The 18691-nt window shown below is 50.8% G+C and overlaps 1 protein-coding gene across 1 annotated transcript; it reads left to right on the top strand.

Annotated features, from left to right (window-relative positions):
* Positions 1-13023: 13023 nt before the first annotated feature.
* Positions 13024-14414, top strand: SAPIO_CDS5633 (Homeobox domain-containing protein; the record flags this gene model as incomplete). The annotated part of the gene is made up of 3 exons (XM_016787921.1): positions 13024-13143; positions 13245-14124; positions 14191-14414. 3 exons carry the CDS (start codon positions 13024-13026, stop codon positions 14412-14414), a joined length of 1224 nt encoding a protein of 407 aa, XP_016642236.1.
* Between the last annotated feature and the right edge of the window lie 4277 nt (positions 14415-18691).

Raw genomic sequence — 18691 nt, 5'->3', positions numbered from 1 at the left:
GGCCATGGCCCGGCCTCCTCGACCACTTAGGATCAGCACGCGAACTTATGACAGGCATGGGTGCATTAAACCTTATGACCTCAACGCCAGCATCGGCGAACAATGGCCGATTTGAAGGCTACAAAGGAAGCATGTTAGCTGGCACTTAATATCGGCGTCGCCGCCGCCACAGCTTCCCTAGGGAGTTATACAAAGTAGGCTAGTTCTGAAAGCCACGGGAGCGGAGCCTGGATGCTGCCGACTGTCAACAGAGCATTCTCGTACCCATGGCTTGGACCGTGGGATGGACCGCGGGGTGGAGGTGTGGTGGGGGGGATGTAAATCAAGGATCAAAAGCAAGCATGCAAACGCAAGGGAGGGAATCCGGATCAACCAGGACAAACCCCGATCCTGCAAAGTATTTGTATTCCTTCCTCCAATAAGCCATGATTGCTGTCTACAGTCATGGGGATGTTAACTATCCGGGTTTTGTTAGTCGCGAATTTTCGAATTGTGATGGAATGAGGCTGTCATCTATTTCGCTCGCGCCGAGATATAGGACGGGATAGGTATAATAGGGTCTTCCACGATCTTGCAATCTCCAGAAGGGGGCCGGGGGCCACCACCCTTTAGCGGGAGCCGTCTCGGTATCTCCGCCTATTTCCCGTTTTGTTAATTGTAACCGTTATTAACGAGGTATCTGGCGCCGTGTGTTGAGTGAAGGGTCGAGCTCCCATCGACACTCAGCACTTCCCAATAAGAGAGGGAGCATCAATGCCCGCGAATTTCTCGCACGCTATGTTTCCAAAGTCACAAGATCAAATCTTTGTAGTACTGCTCCTCGGCATGAGCCATCCCTGCCGACGCCCGAGTCTACGGCACGGGTACAAGTACGGACAGTAGCCAGGCCACAGCTCAGTATTCGTGTCGTGCAGTGTGTGTGAGACAGTACGTACTTCTCCAGGCTCCAGGGTCAATGCTGGGCATTAAAGGCCTCAGAACGCTAAGTGGTTCCCTCGCAGCCTCGTAGCTTTACTATGTAGGTGGTTCTAGACCCCGGCACCGCAGAGTTGGGTGATTTGGAATCGAGGGAGGGCAAAAAAGGGGTGGATGAACAAGTATTTACCAATCAGGATGATTTGGAGGTTGACAGCATTCAACACTGCAGCCGACCAGCCAGCCTCTGCTTCCAAATATGAGTCCGAACAACATGCCGCCTGGCGTATCTGGCACCAATGGCCAGACGTCATCAACAAATAAAGCTCAAAACGAACGCCTCTCCCTCGCCAGGACGCAGAATTCTCCGTTGTCATTCGGAGCATCATGCGTCCGAGGTGCTGTGCCGAACGCTCGTCTTGGACTAGAAGGCTCCCTGCATGCATTTCTTTTTGGTTCTCTCTCTGAAATGCCGCTCGCATGTTCATATTGCTTTTTAGCTCCGGGAATCCTTCATTAGCCCCCGGGCTGTAAGCTTGCTCTTTAAGGTAGGGAGCAGGAATATGAAGGATCAGCCAGGCTAGGTGAGGATGCCAGTACGAACCCGCCAGGTTCCCATTGTTGTCCTGCACCCCAAGAAACTTTGGCACATTCGAAGCCACGCAAACAACCCACCAGAACTATTAGCTCCAATGACTCCTTTCTCCGAATGTGCGCCTTTCCACCAACAAAATATGGGGCTTCAAGCTCGTCTTGGCATGCAGAACGAGACTTCAATCCTGAATCTAGTGCATGCCCTGCCCCACGGCGTTCGGGGGGGGGGGGGGGGGGGGGGGGGGGGGGGTTTGGACAAGGAAGACCTGGAGAGTCAGGATAGACAGGATAGTCAGTACGAATCAGTACGAAGGATGACCAAAAGGGAACGGAGACATTCTGTTTCTCAGAATCAGCGGCCTTGGGACAGCTTCAGGGCGTTCCTTTGCCACCTTCGTTCCGCTTTAGGGCCAGATACGATATCTCTTCTCTAACCTTCTAGAGAGTACTGCCTGCACCGCCGCCATACGTAGATTTTATTCCCGTCCATTTCAATTTGACAGGGCCACAAATAGAACTGACATGTGTGGGTGCCACGCCTCTGTCCGTTTCGATAGCTCACGTCGCCTCCACCAGAGTCATGGAGTACATACGCAACCTCTCGGACTAGACGAATCCTGTCAAACCCCTCTGGGGTACTTCTGAGCGGGCCCCATTGAATTAGATTATTATTTGGCAGCTTGTTGTCTGTCATCTCCTGTTCTAAATCCGTCCGGTCCGGGCCAGGGTGGCAAAGTATATTGATTCTTCTGACCTCAATGGCCACCGAGCCATCCGTGATGATGGAGAGAGGAGGGGTAAAAATCAGAGGGAAAAGAAGACTGCCTACCTCGGTAGATTCTGCATGCCTCAATGCATCTTCATGCCGAGGACCTTTCTTTGAGAATCAATAGGCAGTGTTACACTCGAGGGAAGGGGGAGGAAGAGACAGAATTCAATGCAGATTGTGCGCCCGCCGAACGCTCGTTGTCACGGAATAACTTAAATAGCGTTCTGCAAGTCGCGCGGGTTGTGTGGTAATGTCTTGAATATGCTTACCAGAACAGTGCTTTTTCTTTTCTCTTTTCTTTATTTCTCTGGTTGGGCTGACCTTGAATAAGCTGCCATCGGGAAACCAAAGGTCCGGGATGCCCCCGGCACGACAGCCTCGAGAAGGTGCAAGAAAAATGTTGACAACAAGTTGCACATGTGGCACTCTGGTGTAGGAGCAGGTTCCTGGCTTAGGATGAGGCAGGGCATAATGTCACGGAAGCTCAAGGCGTGAAATTCGTCACACTCTGCCCAGTCCTGCGAGTGCCACGTACCAAGAGCCAGGCCGAAGGGCCAAAAGGGCGCATCAGATCTTCACATGCGATAGGTCATAATCCCTCAATCGAGTGGTCATACTCAAGGATGTAGGTGATAACCAAGATCTCCTATTGCAGGACACGGCCTCTCTCATCTGGTTCGAGTGGGGGGGCATGAATCAAGAAACCCAGTTGGAAGGTTGAGGGTGTTTCTCACCATGCTTCTCACGATGCCCAGGCAGATCACTGCAGCGGAGATCTCGTGTTCCGTCTGGTGATGCACGGTCAGATGCAAAAAGAGCAGAAATAAAACAGAGCAAAAGAATAGTAAGAAAAATAAACTGAATAAAAGGAGATGATGCAGTGTACTACTGTCACCCCTGGCTTCCCATCTCTTTGCAAGAAACCCAGTGAATGATGCCCTGAAACCGGAAGTTTCCACCAAGAGTTCGTGTTGGCAAGTCCTGGAGTCCGTTCTCAGTCCGTAAAAGGACTAGAACCTGTCAAGAAAGGAGTGATCGACGGCCCTTGCAGACGTCCGGATACGTTGTATCCAGAAGGGCTCCGGTCGAGATGTTAGGCCTTCATTGCCATTGGCCCCAGAGAACCTGTCAAAACGCCCCATTCCGATCGTCATGCTCCCAGTTCCGCAGACAGAGGTGCGTTGGAGATCAACAAGGGCAGGGTTATAGACTAGGGTCCCTAGGGACTTTGAAGCCTGTTTCCAAAATGAAGGGCCAATCGCATCTCGGTCGGCCCCGAAGCAGAAGATTGAGGCTGAGCAAGCAATGTCATAGTGTCGACATGACGCTAAAACCCCCCTTCGAGTTCTCCTTGATGTTCAGAGGTGTATGAGTACTTCGTAATGGCGAATCCTGCTACAACGTAGCAATACGCTAGCGTAGGTACTACAAAAAACAGCAACCTGACACTATCCTCCGAACGGCTCCGCTACCACTGTATCTTGACTTCATCGTTGTTTAGTTTATGAAGTAGGGCAGCATCCCAGCCCTACCCTTGTCCTTGTCCCCGTCACAGGTTGACAAGTCCTTCCTTTGTCATTTAGATTAACACCCTTTTCCCCGGATCGCTTTCTTGTAACCATTTTCGTATTTGAGCGATCTTGGGGTGCGGTCCGAATGGTGGCTCATTTACTTCGTACAAGGTCCTTGTGTGAGGCGCTAACAAATAATTGATGTTTTCGGTATCTCCCTCAGGTGGGCAACGCTATTATTATCGCACGCCAAATTCGAAACGGTTTCGCGCCTTATTAGTGGAGATTGTATGGCCAAAATAGTAAGGTCAGTTGAGAGTTCACGCACCCCGGTAGCCACCACCCCTGCAGTAATTGTGACTCTCAAATGGCACATTCCGAGGATTCTTTTGGGCCAGTTGGTCTGGTCCACGCGGCAATTACCACCAATTCCGAAGTACAGTCTCTGCACAAATTACGAAGGAAGTTCGCGAGAAAGGTGAGGCCGAGAGCCACCGATCGGTGCAGTCTGCCTCGTACAGACTTATAAGTAAGCGAAATTTTCAATATTATCAACATCAACTAACAACACCACCTTCCCAAGAAGACTCGGTCAACGAGCTTCTCTAGCGCGTCCCACGTGCCTGGCACCACCACCGCCGAACAATTTGTAATACCACTTTGTAAACTTTAAACCCCCATTTTGTAGCCTCGAAACAATGTCCATGTTGCAGCAAACAGAAGAGGAAGCTGCCTGCAGGCGCTGGCTGAGCGAACATATTAAGAATGTACTCATATACAAAGACACTTGCATCCGCACAAGGAATGTGACGTGAAAACAGCAAGTACAATCCACACCGACGTCACAGAAGCTACAGCCCCACCCCCCGGCTGACGACATACCCGAGAAGACGAAGCAGCACATGGTGTGCCTAGCACATCAATGACAAAAACCTGGATGTTCAGAGGGATAAGCGCAGGGTTAGTCTTATAGACCAGGGGCAGACATGAAGCATGCTCATAAAACGTGCCTAGTATACTTTTGGCAGGGTTCGCCGGTAATGTACACTACTTTCCTGAAAATAAAGTGCAAAAAACGGTGTTACTTCGTTCCCAGACTTAGGCCCTAGTCCAAGGGTTGGAAAACGACGAACTGCTGTACAATGCGGTACATATCTCGTAACGCCAGGGAAGCGGCACAGTAAAGTAGTGGAGTGTACAAGCCAAACATTGGGCAAACAGGGCGGGAGAATTATTGGCGGTCACGGCCGAAGATCTGTGCGGCAACGTCGAGCAGGACCGGGGTTTAAACGATGTAAGCCCCAGCCAGCACATCGACGTTGCTTCACATGCCTCACGAGGAAAAAAAAAAATCTTGTAATTGCTCCCTCGGCCCCCGTTGATCCTTTGATTGCTTCATGAGCAGACGTGAAATGCAGGCCCCACATTTGTGTCACCGAAATGGTGCCTTTCCAATCAATTGATGCCTTAATGGCTTCCTCACGAGCGTTTTTTTCTTTCTTTCTTTACCTTGGACGGCTTAAAGCGGGTTAAGGCGCTCTGTGAGGGACTGGACTGAAGATGTAGCTTCTAACTTGCTTCAATACTAATCGACGCATATGAAAGGGACAGCATGCACCTGCATTTCGAGGTGGAGGTGGACAGATTATTCTTTTACTTCGGACGTTGCTTGCATAGTGTACCGACATGATCCTCATCTTGATTGTAAGTGCGGAGTATGCCTTTGTAAGTGGTTAAAATCTTGTTCGGCGCCTGCGGCGAGTCTTTGAACACACAAGTAGCCTTAATGCTAGGCGATTAGCGCCATAGGGACATAAAAAAACATTCAATTCACAGAATGTAACGTCCGGGGCTATGGTCAGCTTCGAGGAGGCTTCTGCGAAGTAGTCTTAGAGCACAAGCTGGAAAAATAACATGTTGATGGAGCACGCTGAGGCAGGTTGAATAGCAGCCCGACCTCGGTCCGGCGATAAGCCCCAAATCTAGTCCAAGTGACGTGAGCTTAATGCAAAACGCCGATATTCTCTCCACTGCATCGGGCAACCTCCTTCCCGTCTCGTCCACCACAAGGATCTGAGCGTGCAGATTGTAATTTCAGCACCGCATAACTTCTCCCGCCCATTCCCTTTATCAGAGCCATCTCCGTGAATACGGCGAACTCTCACCACTACCAGAGCACCCGCTACTTACTAGCGCCTACTCCCAGTGCGTTCGCCAGCTTCTCACGCAGGACACAGGACGATGTATTTAAATTCAGCCTCCCCTCCCCCTTCCAAACTGAGACGCGCGGTCCGGCCCTCGTAGCAGTACCGCAACCGTGCGCGTCTATCCTGAGGAGGGGATAATAATGTCGTCGAAGGGACCTGGGCAAAGTAGTATACCTCATGCTCACGTACCTGTGGGTGTAAACTTGTCGCCCAAAAGAACTCCTGCAGCGGGGCTAAGCGGAATTGGGTTAGATTTTCGATGGGAAAATCCAGGCGGGAGAGTGCCCGTGCAGCAAGTTCTGCAGGGTCCTTCCAGCTGGACGGGGATCATTTGCTGTGCCCACCACCTAAGGGCTGTGCACAACTGGAGAGCCCCGGAGGATCGACGTAACCTACCATTGTGAAGATAATACCTGTGGCAAAAGTACTCCCCTACATCCTTACTGCGTAGCATTTAATAGCCCACTTCTGTAGGGCTCTGTCGTTCAATGAACCCGGTAAGGTGTAGCGCAAAAATCGACGTCAGACCTTCCGAAGAACTGCTTGGATCTGCAAACTTCTGCCTCGAATATCGAAACTGCAAAAGATCAATGATATTGCCCTGCCGGCACACGTTCCGAATAAAGTGTCACCGCCCGAGATAATCTACGTCTGCCAAGTGCTTCGTCGCACGAGCAATCGATATATCTCGTGGAAGGGGAAGAGAAAATTTTTAGAACTCCTTTCTGCAATGTGGCCGCGCGTTGACCTGAATCATCAATGCGTTCTGGGGCTCTGGCGCTATTGCGGACATTGTTCGGGCGGACTTGCCCCCATGTCTATGAAGTATGCTGATGTTGACTTATGACGCCGGCCCCCACGAATGATGAGCTGGTTTTTTGTTATCCATTCACCAGCATCATCGGGAGTCGATCGCCTTGTCCAGAACAGGACAAATTCCGACGCCAGCTCCGAATTAGCATCTCCTAATGGGAAAGCTCCGAGCCCATCCTATGATGGCGGCGCTCCAGATGTGCCAAGCCATACTAACGAATGCCATGAGCTTAAGGTGGCAGCTAGTCAAGATTACTTGGGCTTTTGAAGCCAATCGAGGTCGAAAAAGCCTCCGGACTAGTAAATCAGACGCACGCTGTCGAGCTGGGACTGGAGCGCTAGGCGTCCTCCGGCTGCCAGCACGAGAAGTAGAGTTTCGTATACAGCATATTGCCGACAGCTTCTCTAGCCCGATAGGGGCATCTGCCTATGAAGTATGCATCCATGATGCGTGCTTGATTTTGTACCCTACCCAAAGCGTGCTAGCCATGCCGTTGATGGCACATGGCTCCCACAGGTCGTTCAAGGTCCCGACCGGTCCTTTCGTCATGCGTTTTGGCATGGGGGTGCTATTGTGTGTGTGAGGCTAGGTCCACCACAATCCTCCGTATTTCAATCTTACTGCAGAAGATGGCAATGCTGCCGACTTGGCAAAAACATGCCATGATCATGATGAGGTCGAGATGGAGAAGGGAGGGACACTTGGATTCGAAGAAAGGAGACTTCTGTGGCTTCTTCCACGGTGCATTGGCCCACCGTAGCCATCTGGCCTCGGGCTTCCCTGTCCAATTGTCTCCGCCCTCCTTCCTAAAGTTCCAATTCTAGGCACTGGGGGGACATGTACGGACTTTCTCCATGCCATGTGACTCTAGGCCGTTCAGCTGCCCGTTGCAATAACTGTGGGAGATCAGGGTATCACCTTCTCAGAATGTCTTACTCAACGCTGCCAGGCCATCACCCCCGAGGTCCTCACAATGCACTATTCTCTTCTGGTCTGGTACGTAAGGGCCCCCGTCCGGCACTGCAGTTGCTAAGCACTAAGATGATCATCTCCCCCACAGTCGGAGGACCGGAGAGATTATCATTGTAGACTAAGAGGTGTCAAATCTGCGCCCAACGTCTTGACACACGATATCCACCACGACGATCACGGCCCTTGAGTTTCTTGGACTTGGCCGTTGCAGACTCGTGGGCCTAGGCAACCAGACTTACCAGAAATGGATCTCTTAACGACTTGCTTGGACAGTGCTTTGGAGATGGAGGTGTCGTCACGAAAGATGATGGGACTTGTCACATCCAGCCAGCATCACGAGCGGGCGGCGGAGCTCACCGGGAATCCTGCCACGATGGCAGAGTGGGTACTCGGTCTGCTGCATAACGGTTGACCCTTAATTCTGTCAATCGTATACGAGGCGGGTAGCAGTTGATCGGCTCTTGTTGAAGTCCTGTCATCTGCCTGCTGCCCCCCCGAGTCCTGGACATCACCTCGCCACCACACTCTGGGCTATATCGTGGGATGAACACCCATATGCAGATCTGACACCAGGATGGAGGTGAATAGCCCCTTTCACACCACTTGTACGTTCTTTTCAACCGCAGCATGCGGTGGTGCATACACTTGGGCGTCTTCACATGTTGTTCTCACAGAGGGAAATGGAAGGAAAGTCGCGCATGGCGTCGGCCGAGGATGGGACGCCTTACTTCACATCTAGCTGTTTCAGGGGTGGATATTTCTAGAAGCCATTCTTGACTTCTCATGAAGCCCACATTAGACGCTTTCGTTCTGCTTCTCCATGCCCAATCTCATCGCCGTAAACCAACATTACTAGGAGGCAGTTTCAACTCTTGGGCCTCTTTGGATGTTGGGCCTAGATAGAACCCATGACGGCGCTGGGATCCTAACTTGCAGGAGACAGGAGACGGCACCCCCTCGCAGGTGTGGGAGTTGTGGAAGCAACCGGCGCGGCATCGGAGGGAACCCAAGGTAACTGGCCGTTATAGCAGTACTTTCTTCTGCGCCAAGTAGCCAGTCAAAACGTAGTCAAAACTGCCTGAGGAGTTACGATATCCACATATGCCGCTGCTCGGGGGGCGATTAATATTCAGCGAGGGGGCATGAGGGGCTATCTCTCTCACCAGGACTGTTGTGCTTGATACGACGTCTTGTCAGGTAATCATTCCTTTCTCGTATTGATTTGATGTCAAGAAATATCCATCTTCTGATAGGATGCAACCCTGGATCCGCGATGACTCCTTGTGGAGTGGAAGAGTTTATGTGAAGGAGTTAAGGCAATTTGCACATCGAATTATTCGACGCTTTGCTGAGGCCACTTACACCTACCTGATATTGACACGAGTGTAAGAAGAAATAGACTAAGCATGTGGGCTGGCATCTGAGCGTGCAGTGAAAATCATAAAATGGTACGTTCCACTCTCCGGTACAAACCCTTCCGGGCGTCTGTTCGCCCATTGCAACGCTTGAAACATTTTTCTTTGGTTCCCCTTCTCGGTGAAAAAATAAAAAATATTGTTCGCACAGGAACAGATCCCCAGTTGGGAACTGACGATGGTGATCTCCCCAAACTTGATCTTGAGGCTGCAAATTGTAAGTCTCACTACTTCGTAGACCCTGCTCATCACCGTTGTTGAAACAATGGTGAGTTGAATACCGATTGTGTTTTCTCGGTCTTACTGGGATTTCCTGGTTCCAGTGCTATTGTCAATGGGGCATACCCATCCTTCTCAGTAGAACTCTCTCAAATTCCAATCAAGTTGTTGTCAGCTTCTCGCTGCTTTATGCGCATGCTGCACATTTCTCAGGGATGTTAATGTTGTCAATACCATCGAGGACTTCACATCCTTCCGGCACTGGAAAACAATAATGTAATAGATAGGTGCAGGGTCATAGGAAGTAATACTACGAAGTGGAGGAGAACAGACACAATGTGATGCCCAGCCAGCCCAACCAGATCTACTTCATCCTTGTACACGCCCCCTGCCCAGGCCATTGTCCAGCCTACTTGTAGGGTTGTTGGCTGCTGCCACTAGCACGCCCCCTTCCTTCTGTATGCAAGTACGAAGTACTTCGTACGTATCATCGATCAATATCAATTGATACGGTAGCATCCAGACCATCACCTCAAACCTGCAACCCACACTGCACCCCCGCCACCCTTGCCACTTTACTCTTCTCCCGCAATCCACCCAGGAACCGTCAACGTCTGCCAGTCTGCCAGTAACGCCCGCCCAAGTCCCCTGTAACCCTGACATTTCATGTCATCGGTGATGAAAGGGGGTCGTGGATGTAAGTCCTTATGGGAGGGCGGTTGCAGATGCAGAGCATCGTAAGGTTGCAGAATTGAAATGGCGTGGGTACGAGCAGTATAAAACTCTGACATCGATTCGATTGATAGTTTTGGGAGCGATGAACGAAGTTGGACAATGCTCGAATTGAACCTTCCTCTGCTTCTAGAGGGAGCGCCGCCTCTCAGTTGAACTCTCGTCCTCGTCGACGGCCACGCCTTCCTCCGCAGCGACTTGGGATGCAATTAACTCCACTTCCCAGGCGAGAGAGTCTTGGAGGCAGGTGGAATCAGCGAGGTTAGATAGTGCGTTGATGTAGTATTGATATATTTTTGTTTGATATTACTGTAACGGTTTCCAAGAACACTTTTCTCGCTTATTTCGACTTTCTTGATAAATAATTACATCCTCTCAGAGTCTCCGATTGAGCCGAGATATCCCATGAAAATTCGCAAACGTACAACCAAAGACTTTATCTGTGCTCAGGATCTCCATCGCTCAATCTTCATCGACGATGAGAGCTTGATAGTTGAAGTTAGCGTCATTATGTTAGTGGTCGGCCAGCTTGCTTTCGCCTGGCAATAGAGACACACTGTACGGGATCAGATCAATTGATGCATGCCTGGATGCTCGTCCAGTACCCTGCGGCAATAGTCTCCCGTCAGATCCTGTCTTAGCTATTTTTTTCGAGCTAATGGATCTGCTGTTCTGCGTTGCTCCGTCGCTCCTGCTGCTCCTCAAAACACATCAATAGATCCATAGTGGGGAGCTCTTTCTCTTCCCCTGCGCAGACTCCGCGTGCCTCCTTCATTGAGACTACTCGAGACGAGGTCAATGGCCTCGCCCCAGTCGCAGGTAGCCATCTTGGATATGATCAGCATGTGGGCTTTTTTTGCTTCTTCCACAGATGATGGAGATGTTTGATGTTTCGGCCTTCGCTCCGATGACGCTATCGCTGAATGGGACTGGGCCCAGAAAGAATTACAGCAATCTGATCTGTCTCGCTACAGTCCCTGAGATGTCTAAATATGTGGTAATATTAGGGCCGGGTCTACATACTGAGCGAGAGACAGGCGCCTTACCAGCCTTGATCTAATCTGTCCATCCATCATGGATATCATAAATCATGGGATGTTGCTACCTCCCAAGTTCACCCTCATCCATCTCCACTCCCTTCTTCGGCGCTGTGCAAAATAGTTAGTGTGCTCTGGGCTGGTGTGGGTTTACACCCCTTCTAGCCCCATACCCCCGTCCATTCGAGACATGGATCCCCATGCTCTCGGTATTTCCAACGGTATTCGAGGAAGTCACTAACGACTTCCCTGTTCGCCTCACACACCGTCGCTGCTACTCTACTAGGCCGGGGTCACTGCGACCTGTGAGTGAGTGCGACGTACTCCGACTCTTGCTCTTGCTACTTCTTGCACACAAGTATTACTACATCCACTCCGTTTCGTTCCTTTTTGCTATTCTTGTCTCTCCCCCGTTTGGTATCCGTACTTCGCAAAGTCCACTAATACCTACAATCCACAATGGAGCTCTCAACTCACAGTCATGCTTCCTTCCCATTTCGAAGTACTAGTCATAGTACCCGCTCAGACTCAGTCAGTCGTCCCAGTGCGCACTTTCTTCATCACATCAATCCTCATGTACGAAGTAGCCAGGTAGCTTGGGACTAGGGCCGTCCGTGTCGTGTGTTTGGGGCTTTGCCTTTTTTACGCTGCCACCCCTCCAGTTTCAAGGCTCCATCGATTTGTCAATTTAACTTCTGGAGACCCCCGTGTAAACCACCAGACCCCAGCCGCTTCCTCTGTTCAGTGGGCTTGTCTTGTATCAATGTTATGTACACGCTCTCCTCCCACTGCGACATAGCCAACTTACACTAGACCTTCCTCCCTCGTTAGTACCGCGTACACCTTGGACCTCTCCTGAGCTACACTCGACTCACTCCTTCCACTACAACTTCCCCCCCTCTCCCACTCCCCCTTCTACGACACTACGCTACCCACCAGTACTTCGTACATCGAACGCTACTTTCTCCACTACGCCTGCCTGTTGCAAAAGCCAAAAGAGACACCAAAACAACCTACATAAAAGTCAAGTTCTGGAGCTGCGGCGTGTCCCTTCTATGTCCTTGCCTTACCTATTTAGGCACAACCACTCGTGCATGCTGTCCTTCTACTTCAACCTTCATACTCCCCCACACTTTCTGCCTCCCTCGACCTCTGCTGGCTGCTTCTTCAACTTCTCACTCCTCTTTGCTCGGAATTGAGGATAAAGTCTACCTGGACCCTCTTCCCATCTTATCGTGCAAAGAGGCACTTCGTATCTTCCATATCCGTGGACAGGTCTCCCTAACTACAACACACATCCTACCACAAATCTATTAGCTTTGCTTCGACTCGAGCTTCCCGAAGTACCACACAGTCGGTCAGCCCTTTGAACCGGTATAAGCATCCCCAAGACACACCCGATCTATTTATATATGTGTATATATATATATCCTCAGGAGACCGCCATCGTGCCTTGTCACCTCCATTCTCTTCACTTATACGTCAACATCCCCGACCGACATCCTTAGGGCCTTCACCCCGCCACCCTGAGCGTCTGTCCTGGGTCGAGCTTGGACTTTCACCTTGCCTTACAAATCTCTCGTTACTATTACTTTCTTCTCTGGCGTTATCTTCGCATTCGCACCAATCCTTCAGTCCCGGTTTCTTGCTTTCCTTCCATTAGACTTGTCAGGACCCTTCACTCCGGGGAGACCTTCCAGCCGCATAAAAACTACGCGATTCGCTGCGGATCTTGGTATTACAGGCCTCCGAAGGACCAGCCGAACGATAATATTCTTTACGGCGATTGTCTAGCATCCGAAGGGAAGACCCTCTGTGTCGTCTGCAATATGATCGCCATGACCGCACCGGCACCCCATTCCACATTCAGTCGAGGCTACCCCTGGGATAGCCCACGGACTCTCGCAGAACATGCGCCTCGCCGGGCAGAGAAGATTGCTCTTCCCTCGATCCGACAGGTACGTTGATGGGGATGTTGAAGCAGATTGCTACAGGCGACCACCAAAAAGATGCTCTTGATCTAGTTTGGGATTCTCATCTGACACTTTAGTGAAACTAGGCATTCCCCGAGCTCCAGCTTAGGATTCCTTCCCCGCAGGATTCTCTAGCTAGAACTCCGTCGGCTACAACCTCACCGACGACAGCACTTTCTAATGCCTTTACACCACCAGAATATGTCCACTCTCCTAATTCTAACAATAACAAGCGCAGGCGGTACTCCATCGATGATGCAGCAAGCGGCGAAAGAGTGAACAGGGTGCCTCGGCTCTATTCAACGCAGTCTTCTGTCCCAGCAGGGCGACAGCCATCACCTACGATGACACCATGGACGCCAGCCTCAGACAGCTGGGGTGGCTCGGCTAAGACGAGCCCATTTCTCCCCAGCAGAGCAATGCCAGCTCTCCAATCTCCTCTAGTCCTTGAGGGCGCCGACAGGTCAAGAGACAGGAGGCCAGCGCTGCCCAACTTAGGATTGCCTCACATCACCTACGAGAGGGATTCCCAACCCATTCCTCGCGTCGCAGTTCACCACTCGCAAGCAACGGACGACTACCCGCCGCCTCCTAGGCAGACTCCTCTTTCTGCAGGCCCCGTGATTGACGGCCCGCCGACGCAATTCCGTCACAACCCCTTCAGCTATCAACAGTACCACCATCCTTCGAGGGTGCAATCTCTCTCCGTCGGCTCAGTCCACCCCTTTGACAGAGTCCCTTACACACCGGCCGGTTACCATCCCCACCACTATCATGACTTCGTGAGGTACGGTGATGTGGGCCATTCAGGCATGGCCGGGGATACCAAACAGCGGAAACGCCGCGGAAACCTCCCCAAGGAGACGACGGACAAGCTGCGGGCCTGGTTTGTGGCTCACCTCCACCACCCATACCCAACTGAAGATGAAAAGCAGGAGCTCATGAGACAGACAGGTCTTCAAATGAGTAAGCTTCGCCGGTGCATTCCTACAGACTTCCAAGTGTTCCACCTCTAACATCTCCTCGCCTTAGATCAAATCTCAAACTGGTTCATTAATGCTCGAAGACGGCAACTGCCTACCATGATCAACAACGCCCGTGCCGAATCCGACGCGGCAAACTCAGCTCGCAGAGCCAACGAGAACAAGCCTCCTGTGACAGCAGCCCCGCTAAGTGATGGAGAGTCGAGCTCCTTCGACGACGACCTCAGAATAAAGCGTCAACGTAGCGGCCATTTCAAACGTGGGAGCATTTAAACCGCTCTTCCCTTGACTCGATCCTCTCTTGGGCTCAACATTTCACCAAACCACCATTCCCTGGTCTTTTAACCAACCTCGTTCTTTCTAACATGTCATTTCTATCTACCTCATTTATACATTGGATTTATAACCCACCCTTTATTACGCCCTCCACCATATCGGAACTGGTCAACTCCCTAGGGCTGATCTACTCAAGTTTCGCTTTTTCTTTGTCTCAAATGTCTTTGTTCATCACTCTGGGCTGTTTTTTATATAATCATTGGCATAAGGATAATACTGGGTATTATATAGATTTACACGGAAGAAGGTGTTTGCGACCACGTGGGAAGGATACCCTTGATCGTACCCCTTCCTCGTGGCGTCGGTTTCATGTGGCCTGTCGATCTTCTTTAAGGCCGTGGCATTTCTTTTTCTCTTTGTCTTGTTACTACTATTTGGAAGCATGGTTTTTATTTCGGGCGGGAAGAGGAAACACTGGAAGGACAAAATCCGAGGGGTAGAATATGCGGAAAACCCAAAATTCGTGTGTACGAGAGAGACGGTAACGACTCATTCGGCAGAAGGAATTGGACTGGCAACCCATACGCCAGCCATTGGATGGGATACAGGACTCATGTATAGAGGGACAGTTTTTTTTTTTTTTTTTTTTTTTTTTTCTCTTTTATTTCGAATGGAAAGAATTCTTGGACAATAAGAGAGAGGGAGAGAAAAAAAATAAAAGAAAAAGATATATTATTATCCCCAGACTTTCTCTTTCAGTTGTGTGTTTGCTTGGGTCGGAGGCTGTCGAGATCAGACATCAATTAATCCAATCCAACACTATTCGATAGAGGCTATGCCGCTTTTCTTCCTCTCCAAATTTCCCAGTTTTCCCGTTTGAACAAGATTCAGGGTTATATTCCTTTGTTATTAGTTTAGGGAGGCTTGGGGAGATTGCCATGAAATTTGGAAGAGGGGGGGTGTGCGGCTTTGCAGGCACAATTTGATATACCATTATCCGAGCCAAAAAAGAACATATCCGGTTTATCGAATTCTTCCTACATAGCAGTCACCGTTTCTTCTCTCGTTTTATGATTCCGTACCGCGTGCTTCGCTTGGGCCGACGTCACGAAAATGGTTTGGAGGCTGAACGACGCCTCTCGAGCTAAGAAAAAAAAAAAAAGAAAAGAAAGAAAGTTGAAAAAAAAAATTAGGTATATCCCTTCTACGGATCCGAACCATCCATTCCAAACAAAACAATCGCACCAGGCCCTCCATGTATAGAAGTAGCAGAGTGTACAAAAGTGAAAGACAGAAAGCAGGCTCCAGCGGTTCGTTGTCACCATCAAGAGCAAGAGGAGAGGCGGGAAAACTTTCTGGTATCCACCTTTCACGAAACTCGTTTCTTCGCTTTTTGGTCACTTCAGACGTTTCCCTCCCCGCCCTTGTACAAAAGAGGAAAAAAAGGCAAATGCTATACTTTCATAGCTTCGAACGTGCTGAAATCTGCCAAGTCTAGCGTGATTGTCGGGGGCCATAAGGTTTCTCCCACGCTGGGCCGACCACGCTTCGCTTCTCGAAGGCAAGTGGGTTTCTAATCGCCTGACCTGATTTGGAAAACGGAAGAGGAAGGGCTTCTTAAGTTTAGAAGAAGTTTGGGTCGGTGGATTTTGTATCTCTCAAAAGGGTAAGAGTTGGCGAAGAGTTTAAACTTTGATATGTTTCTTGGGTCATTTAGACTCGGGACATGTTCGGGGGGAGTAGGGAGAGAGAGATACGATCCCACCGTGGTTCACATATCTGCTTCAGAGCAGGGCAGAAGTGAAGACGACGGGAGATAACTGAGTTTTTTTTCTGAGGGAGTTAAGGCCATAGTGACTAGCGGACTTAGGACCGTATCTCGCTTTTCCTCCCCGCTGTCACCGGAGCAGAAGGTGCGGTTGTGGAGGTAGGTGAGTTTTGAGGCGTCGTTTAGACACCCTTTGGCGTGTCGGGGGTCGTTTTTCGCTTTCCTGTAGTGGTGCAGATGATGTCGACCTTTACCTTGTATTGGTTGAACTCGGCCTTCGTCGGGGGAGGCTCTCCTGATGTTCGGTCGTCTCGGAGAGCATGGAGCCGAAACGCTCACTCTAGGTTCCACCAACGCGTAGACGGTCCTGTCTACAGATTCCAACGTTAGGCTGGATTTGACAAAAGCACAGACATGCTCCCCTCGCCGGGAGTTGCAAGGGTACCGCTGTCAATCAACGTCAAAGTAGATGTGTACACCACGATGCCACGTCGTTTTTCTTTAACCGTCGAGTAGGCAGCACACAAGGGCGGAAATAGACGATGGAGATGGGAGTTATATCCGTCCATCCGTCCGCGACTTTCATCACTCCCATAGAGCCACTGCTTGCTCGAACCCTCCCTTATGGAGTATCACTGAGGGATGACCATGTATCGACTACACAGCAGTGGCATGGCACAGCGGGGTCGGGAGAACTCAATAGTAAGTGGCGGAGAGATTTCTAATGATCATCCAACCGAACCAGCGTGAAGAGAGAGCGAGAGAGGCGTCTGGACACAATTTGACTTTCCAGGGTGCATGACAACTCAATGGTGTCGATCAAAGTAGCGTACCCTTTCTCTAGCCTACCCGAGCTGACAAGTGTCCGCGAAAACAGGGAATGGATAAAACCCCCGCTGTCTATGTCAAAGCGGCACGGCGTCGATTGTTCGCCCAGACTGCTGCTAGCTGCCACTAGCCACCTCTAGCACCTTCACTGGTGCGGGAAGAAAGAACTCCCCGCTGGACGACAAGTTAGGCGTGTCGATATGACGCCCCCTAGCCAGTCGACACACCAGTCTGTAGCAATCATGACAGACGAGGAGGAGGGGCAAAGGAGGGGCCGCCGAGGCCCTGTTCCTATCTAGGTGTTGCCACACCATGGAACAGAGAAACTTTCCGATACTTCCTCCAGGAACTTCCCTTAAGCCCCTCTCATACTGCGTGGCCATGCCTGTCCCGGGCATGATCACAGCCCTTCGAAAAATGAGCAATCAGAGGGAAGGATGGTTTAAGAAAGGCATAAGCCGCAACAACCTTGTCGATGAGAGCATGCCGTATCTTTCAAGAGCGGTACATAGGGAAGTATGTCTGATACGGGGCGTCGGAAGCAAGGGAACTGGGCACACCCTCCATGCAATTGATACTTGTCGACAGGTTCATGACCCATGACCTCAGGGTCGTAGCGGGCCAACTGACAGCTATTCCGGTCGAAATGACCAAAGGTTAAGTGGCAGCCCTCATCGTCCAAAGTAGCAAAGTTCAGGTGAGATCGAGAAGAGTGGCTTGTGTATCAAAAAGACCTGCCCCCCTCCCCAGAGTGTCCGTCGATCCTTGGCAAGCCATTGACCATCAATGCTAGCCACTTACAACGGAGGGGCGCGGGGGCGAAAGAAAGAGAGCGGTCTTCTACGAACGCCCCCTCCTCTCACCGGTCCTAGCGCTGAGAGCACCCTTAGGTTTGTAGACTGAGACATCAAATACCCTAGATGGGAATAGCTCATCATGGCGTAGCGGGTCGGGATCCATCCGGCGTTCATTCAAGAGCGGTCAGGTCCGATATGAGGGTCTCCGAGGTAGACAAAGTCGATAGGACTTTTCTGAAAAAGAGGGTCGATCACGGTCCTAAGGGTGCTATTACGCCTGGGATACTTTCGGAGTATCCATGAGATTTTCGGTGCCCAGGAAGAATGGCAGATAAGCGAGGCCAGGAATGCGAGTTGTATCAGGCTTTAGGACCACCCGTCTCAAGTCCGCACCCGCTCTACATGTGAGCCTGTCCTACTTGGGCTACGGGACGTTCGGACGGTGGCAATAAAGGGTCGCCGTTAGCATTGATCCGCCGAAAGAGCAATCCTGGGACAGTGCGTCCTAGGCCAAGGACAGAAAGTATCAACCCCCAGAAGAGATCGATAACCGTACCAGGGGCCATGTTGTGGCACTATTATTCTTGCAATAACGGGAAATAAAGAGACCGGCGATCTTGTAGGCCCGAACGAGAGACTATCCCGAACCAGAACCCGAAGACACCAAGGCACAGGGTGTCTGTGAACCTGGTGACTAGTTCAAACAGACAGTTGACAAGACCACAGCGGAAAGTTGAAAAGCTCGGATTATAGACTAGGTCAGTCAGTAGAGGGGAACACCTTCGGGGCTTACGCCATGCCCTCGCACAAACCCCAGCTGGCGTACGAATCCCGGACGTTTAGGGCCCATCGCCAACGGCCAAGTGACTTTTGCCACTTCC

The sequence above is a fragment of the Scedosporium apiospermum genome, assembly GCF_000732125.1.
Source record: "Scedosporium apiospermum strain IHEM 14462 chromosome Unknown SEQ_SAPIO_0099, whole genome shotgun sequence".
NCBI classification, from domain to species: domain Eukaryota; kingdom Fungi; phylum Ascomycota; class Sordariomycetes; order Microascales; family Microascaceae; genus Scedosporium; species Scedosporium apiospermum.
The sequence above is the reverse complement of the archived record's forward strand: the minus strand, read 5'-3'. Positions and strand labels throughout refer to the sequence as shown.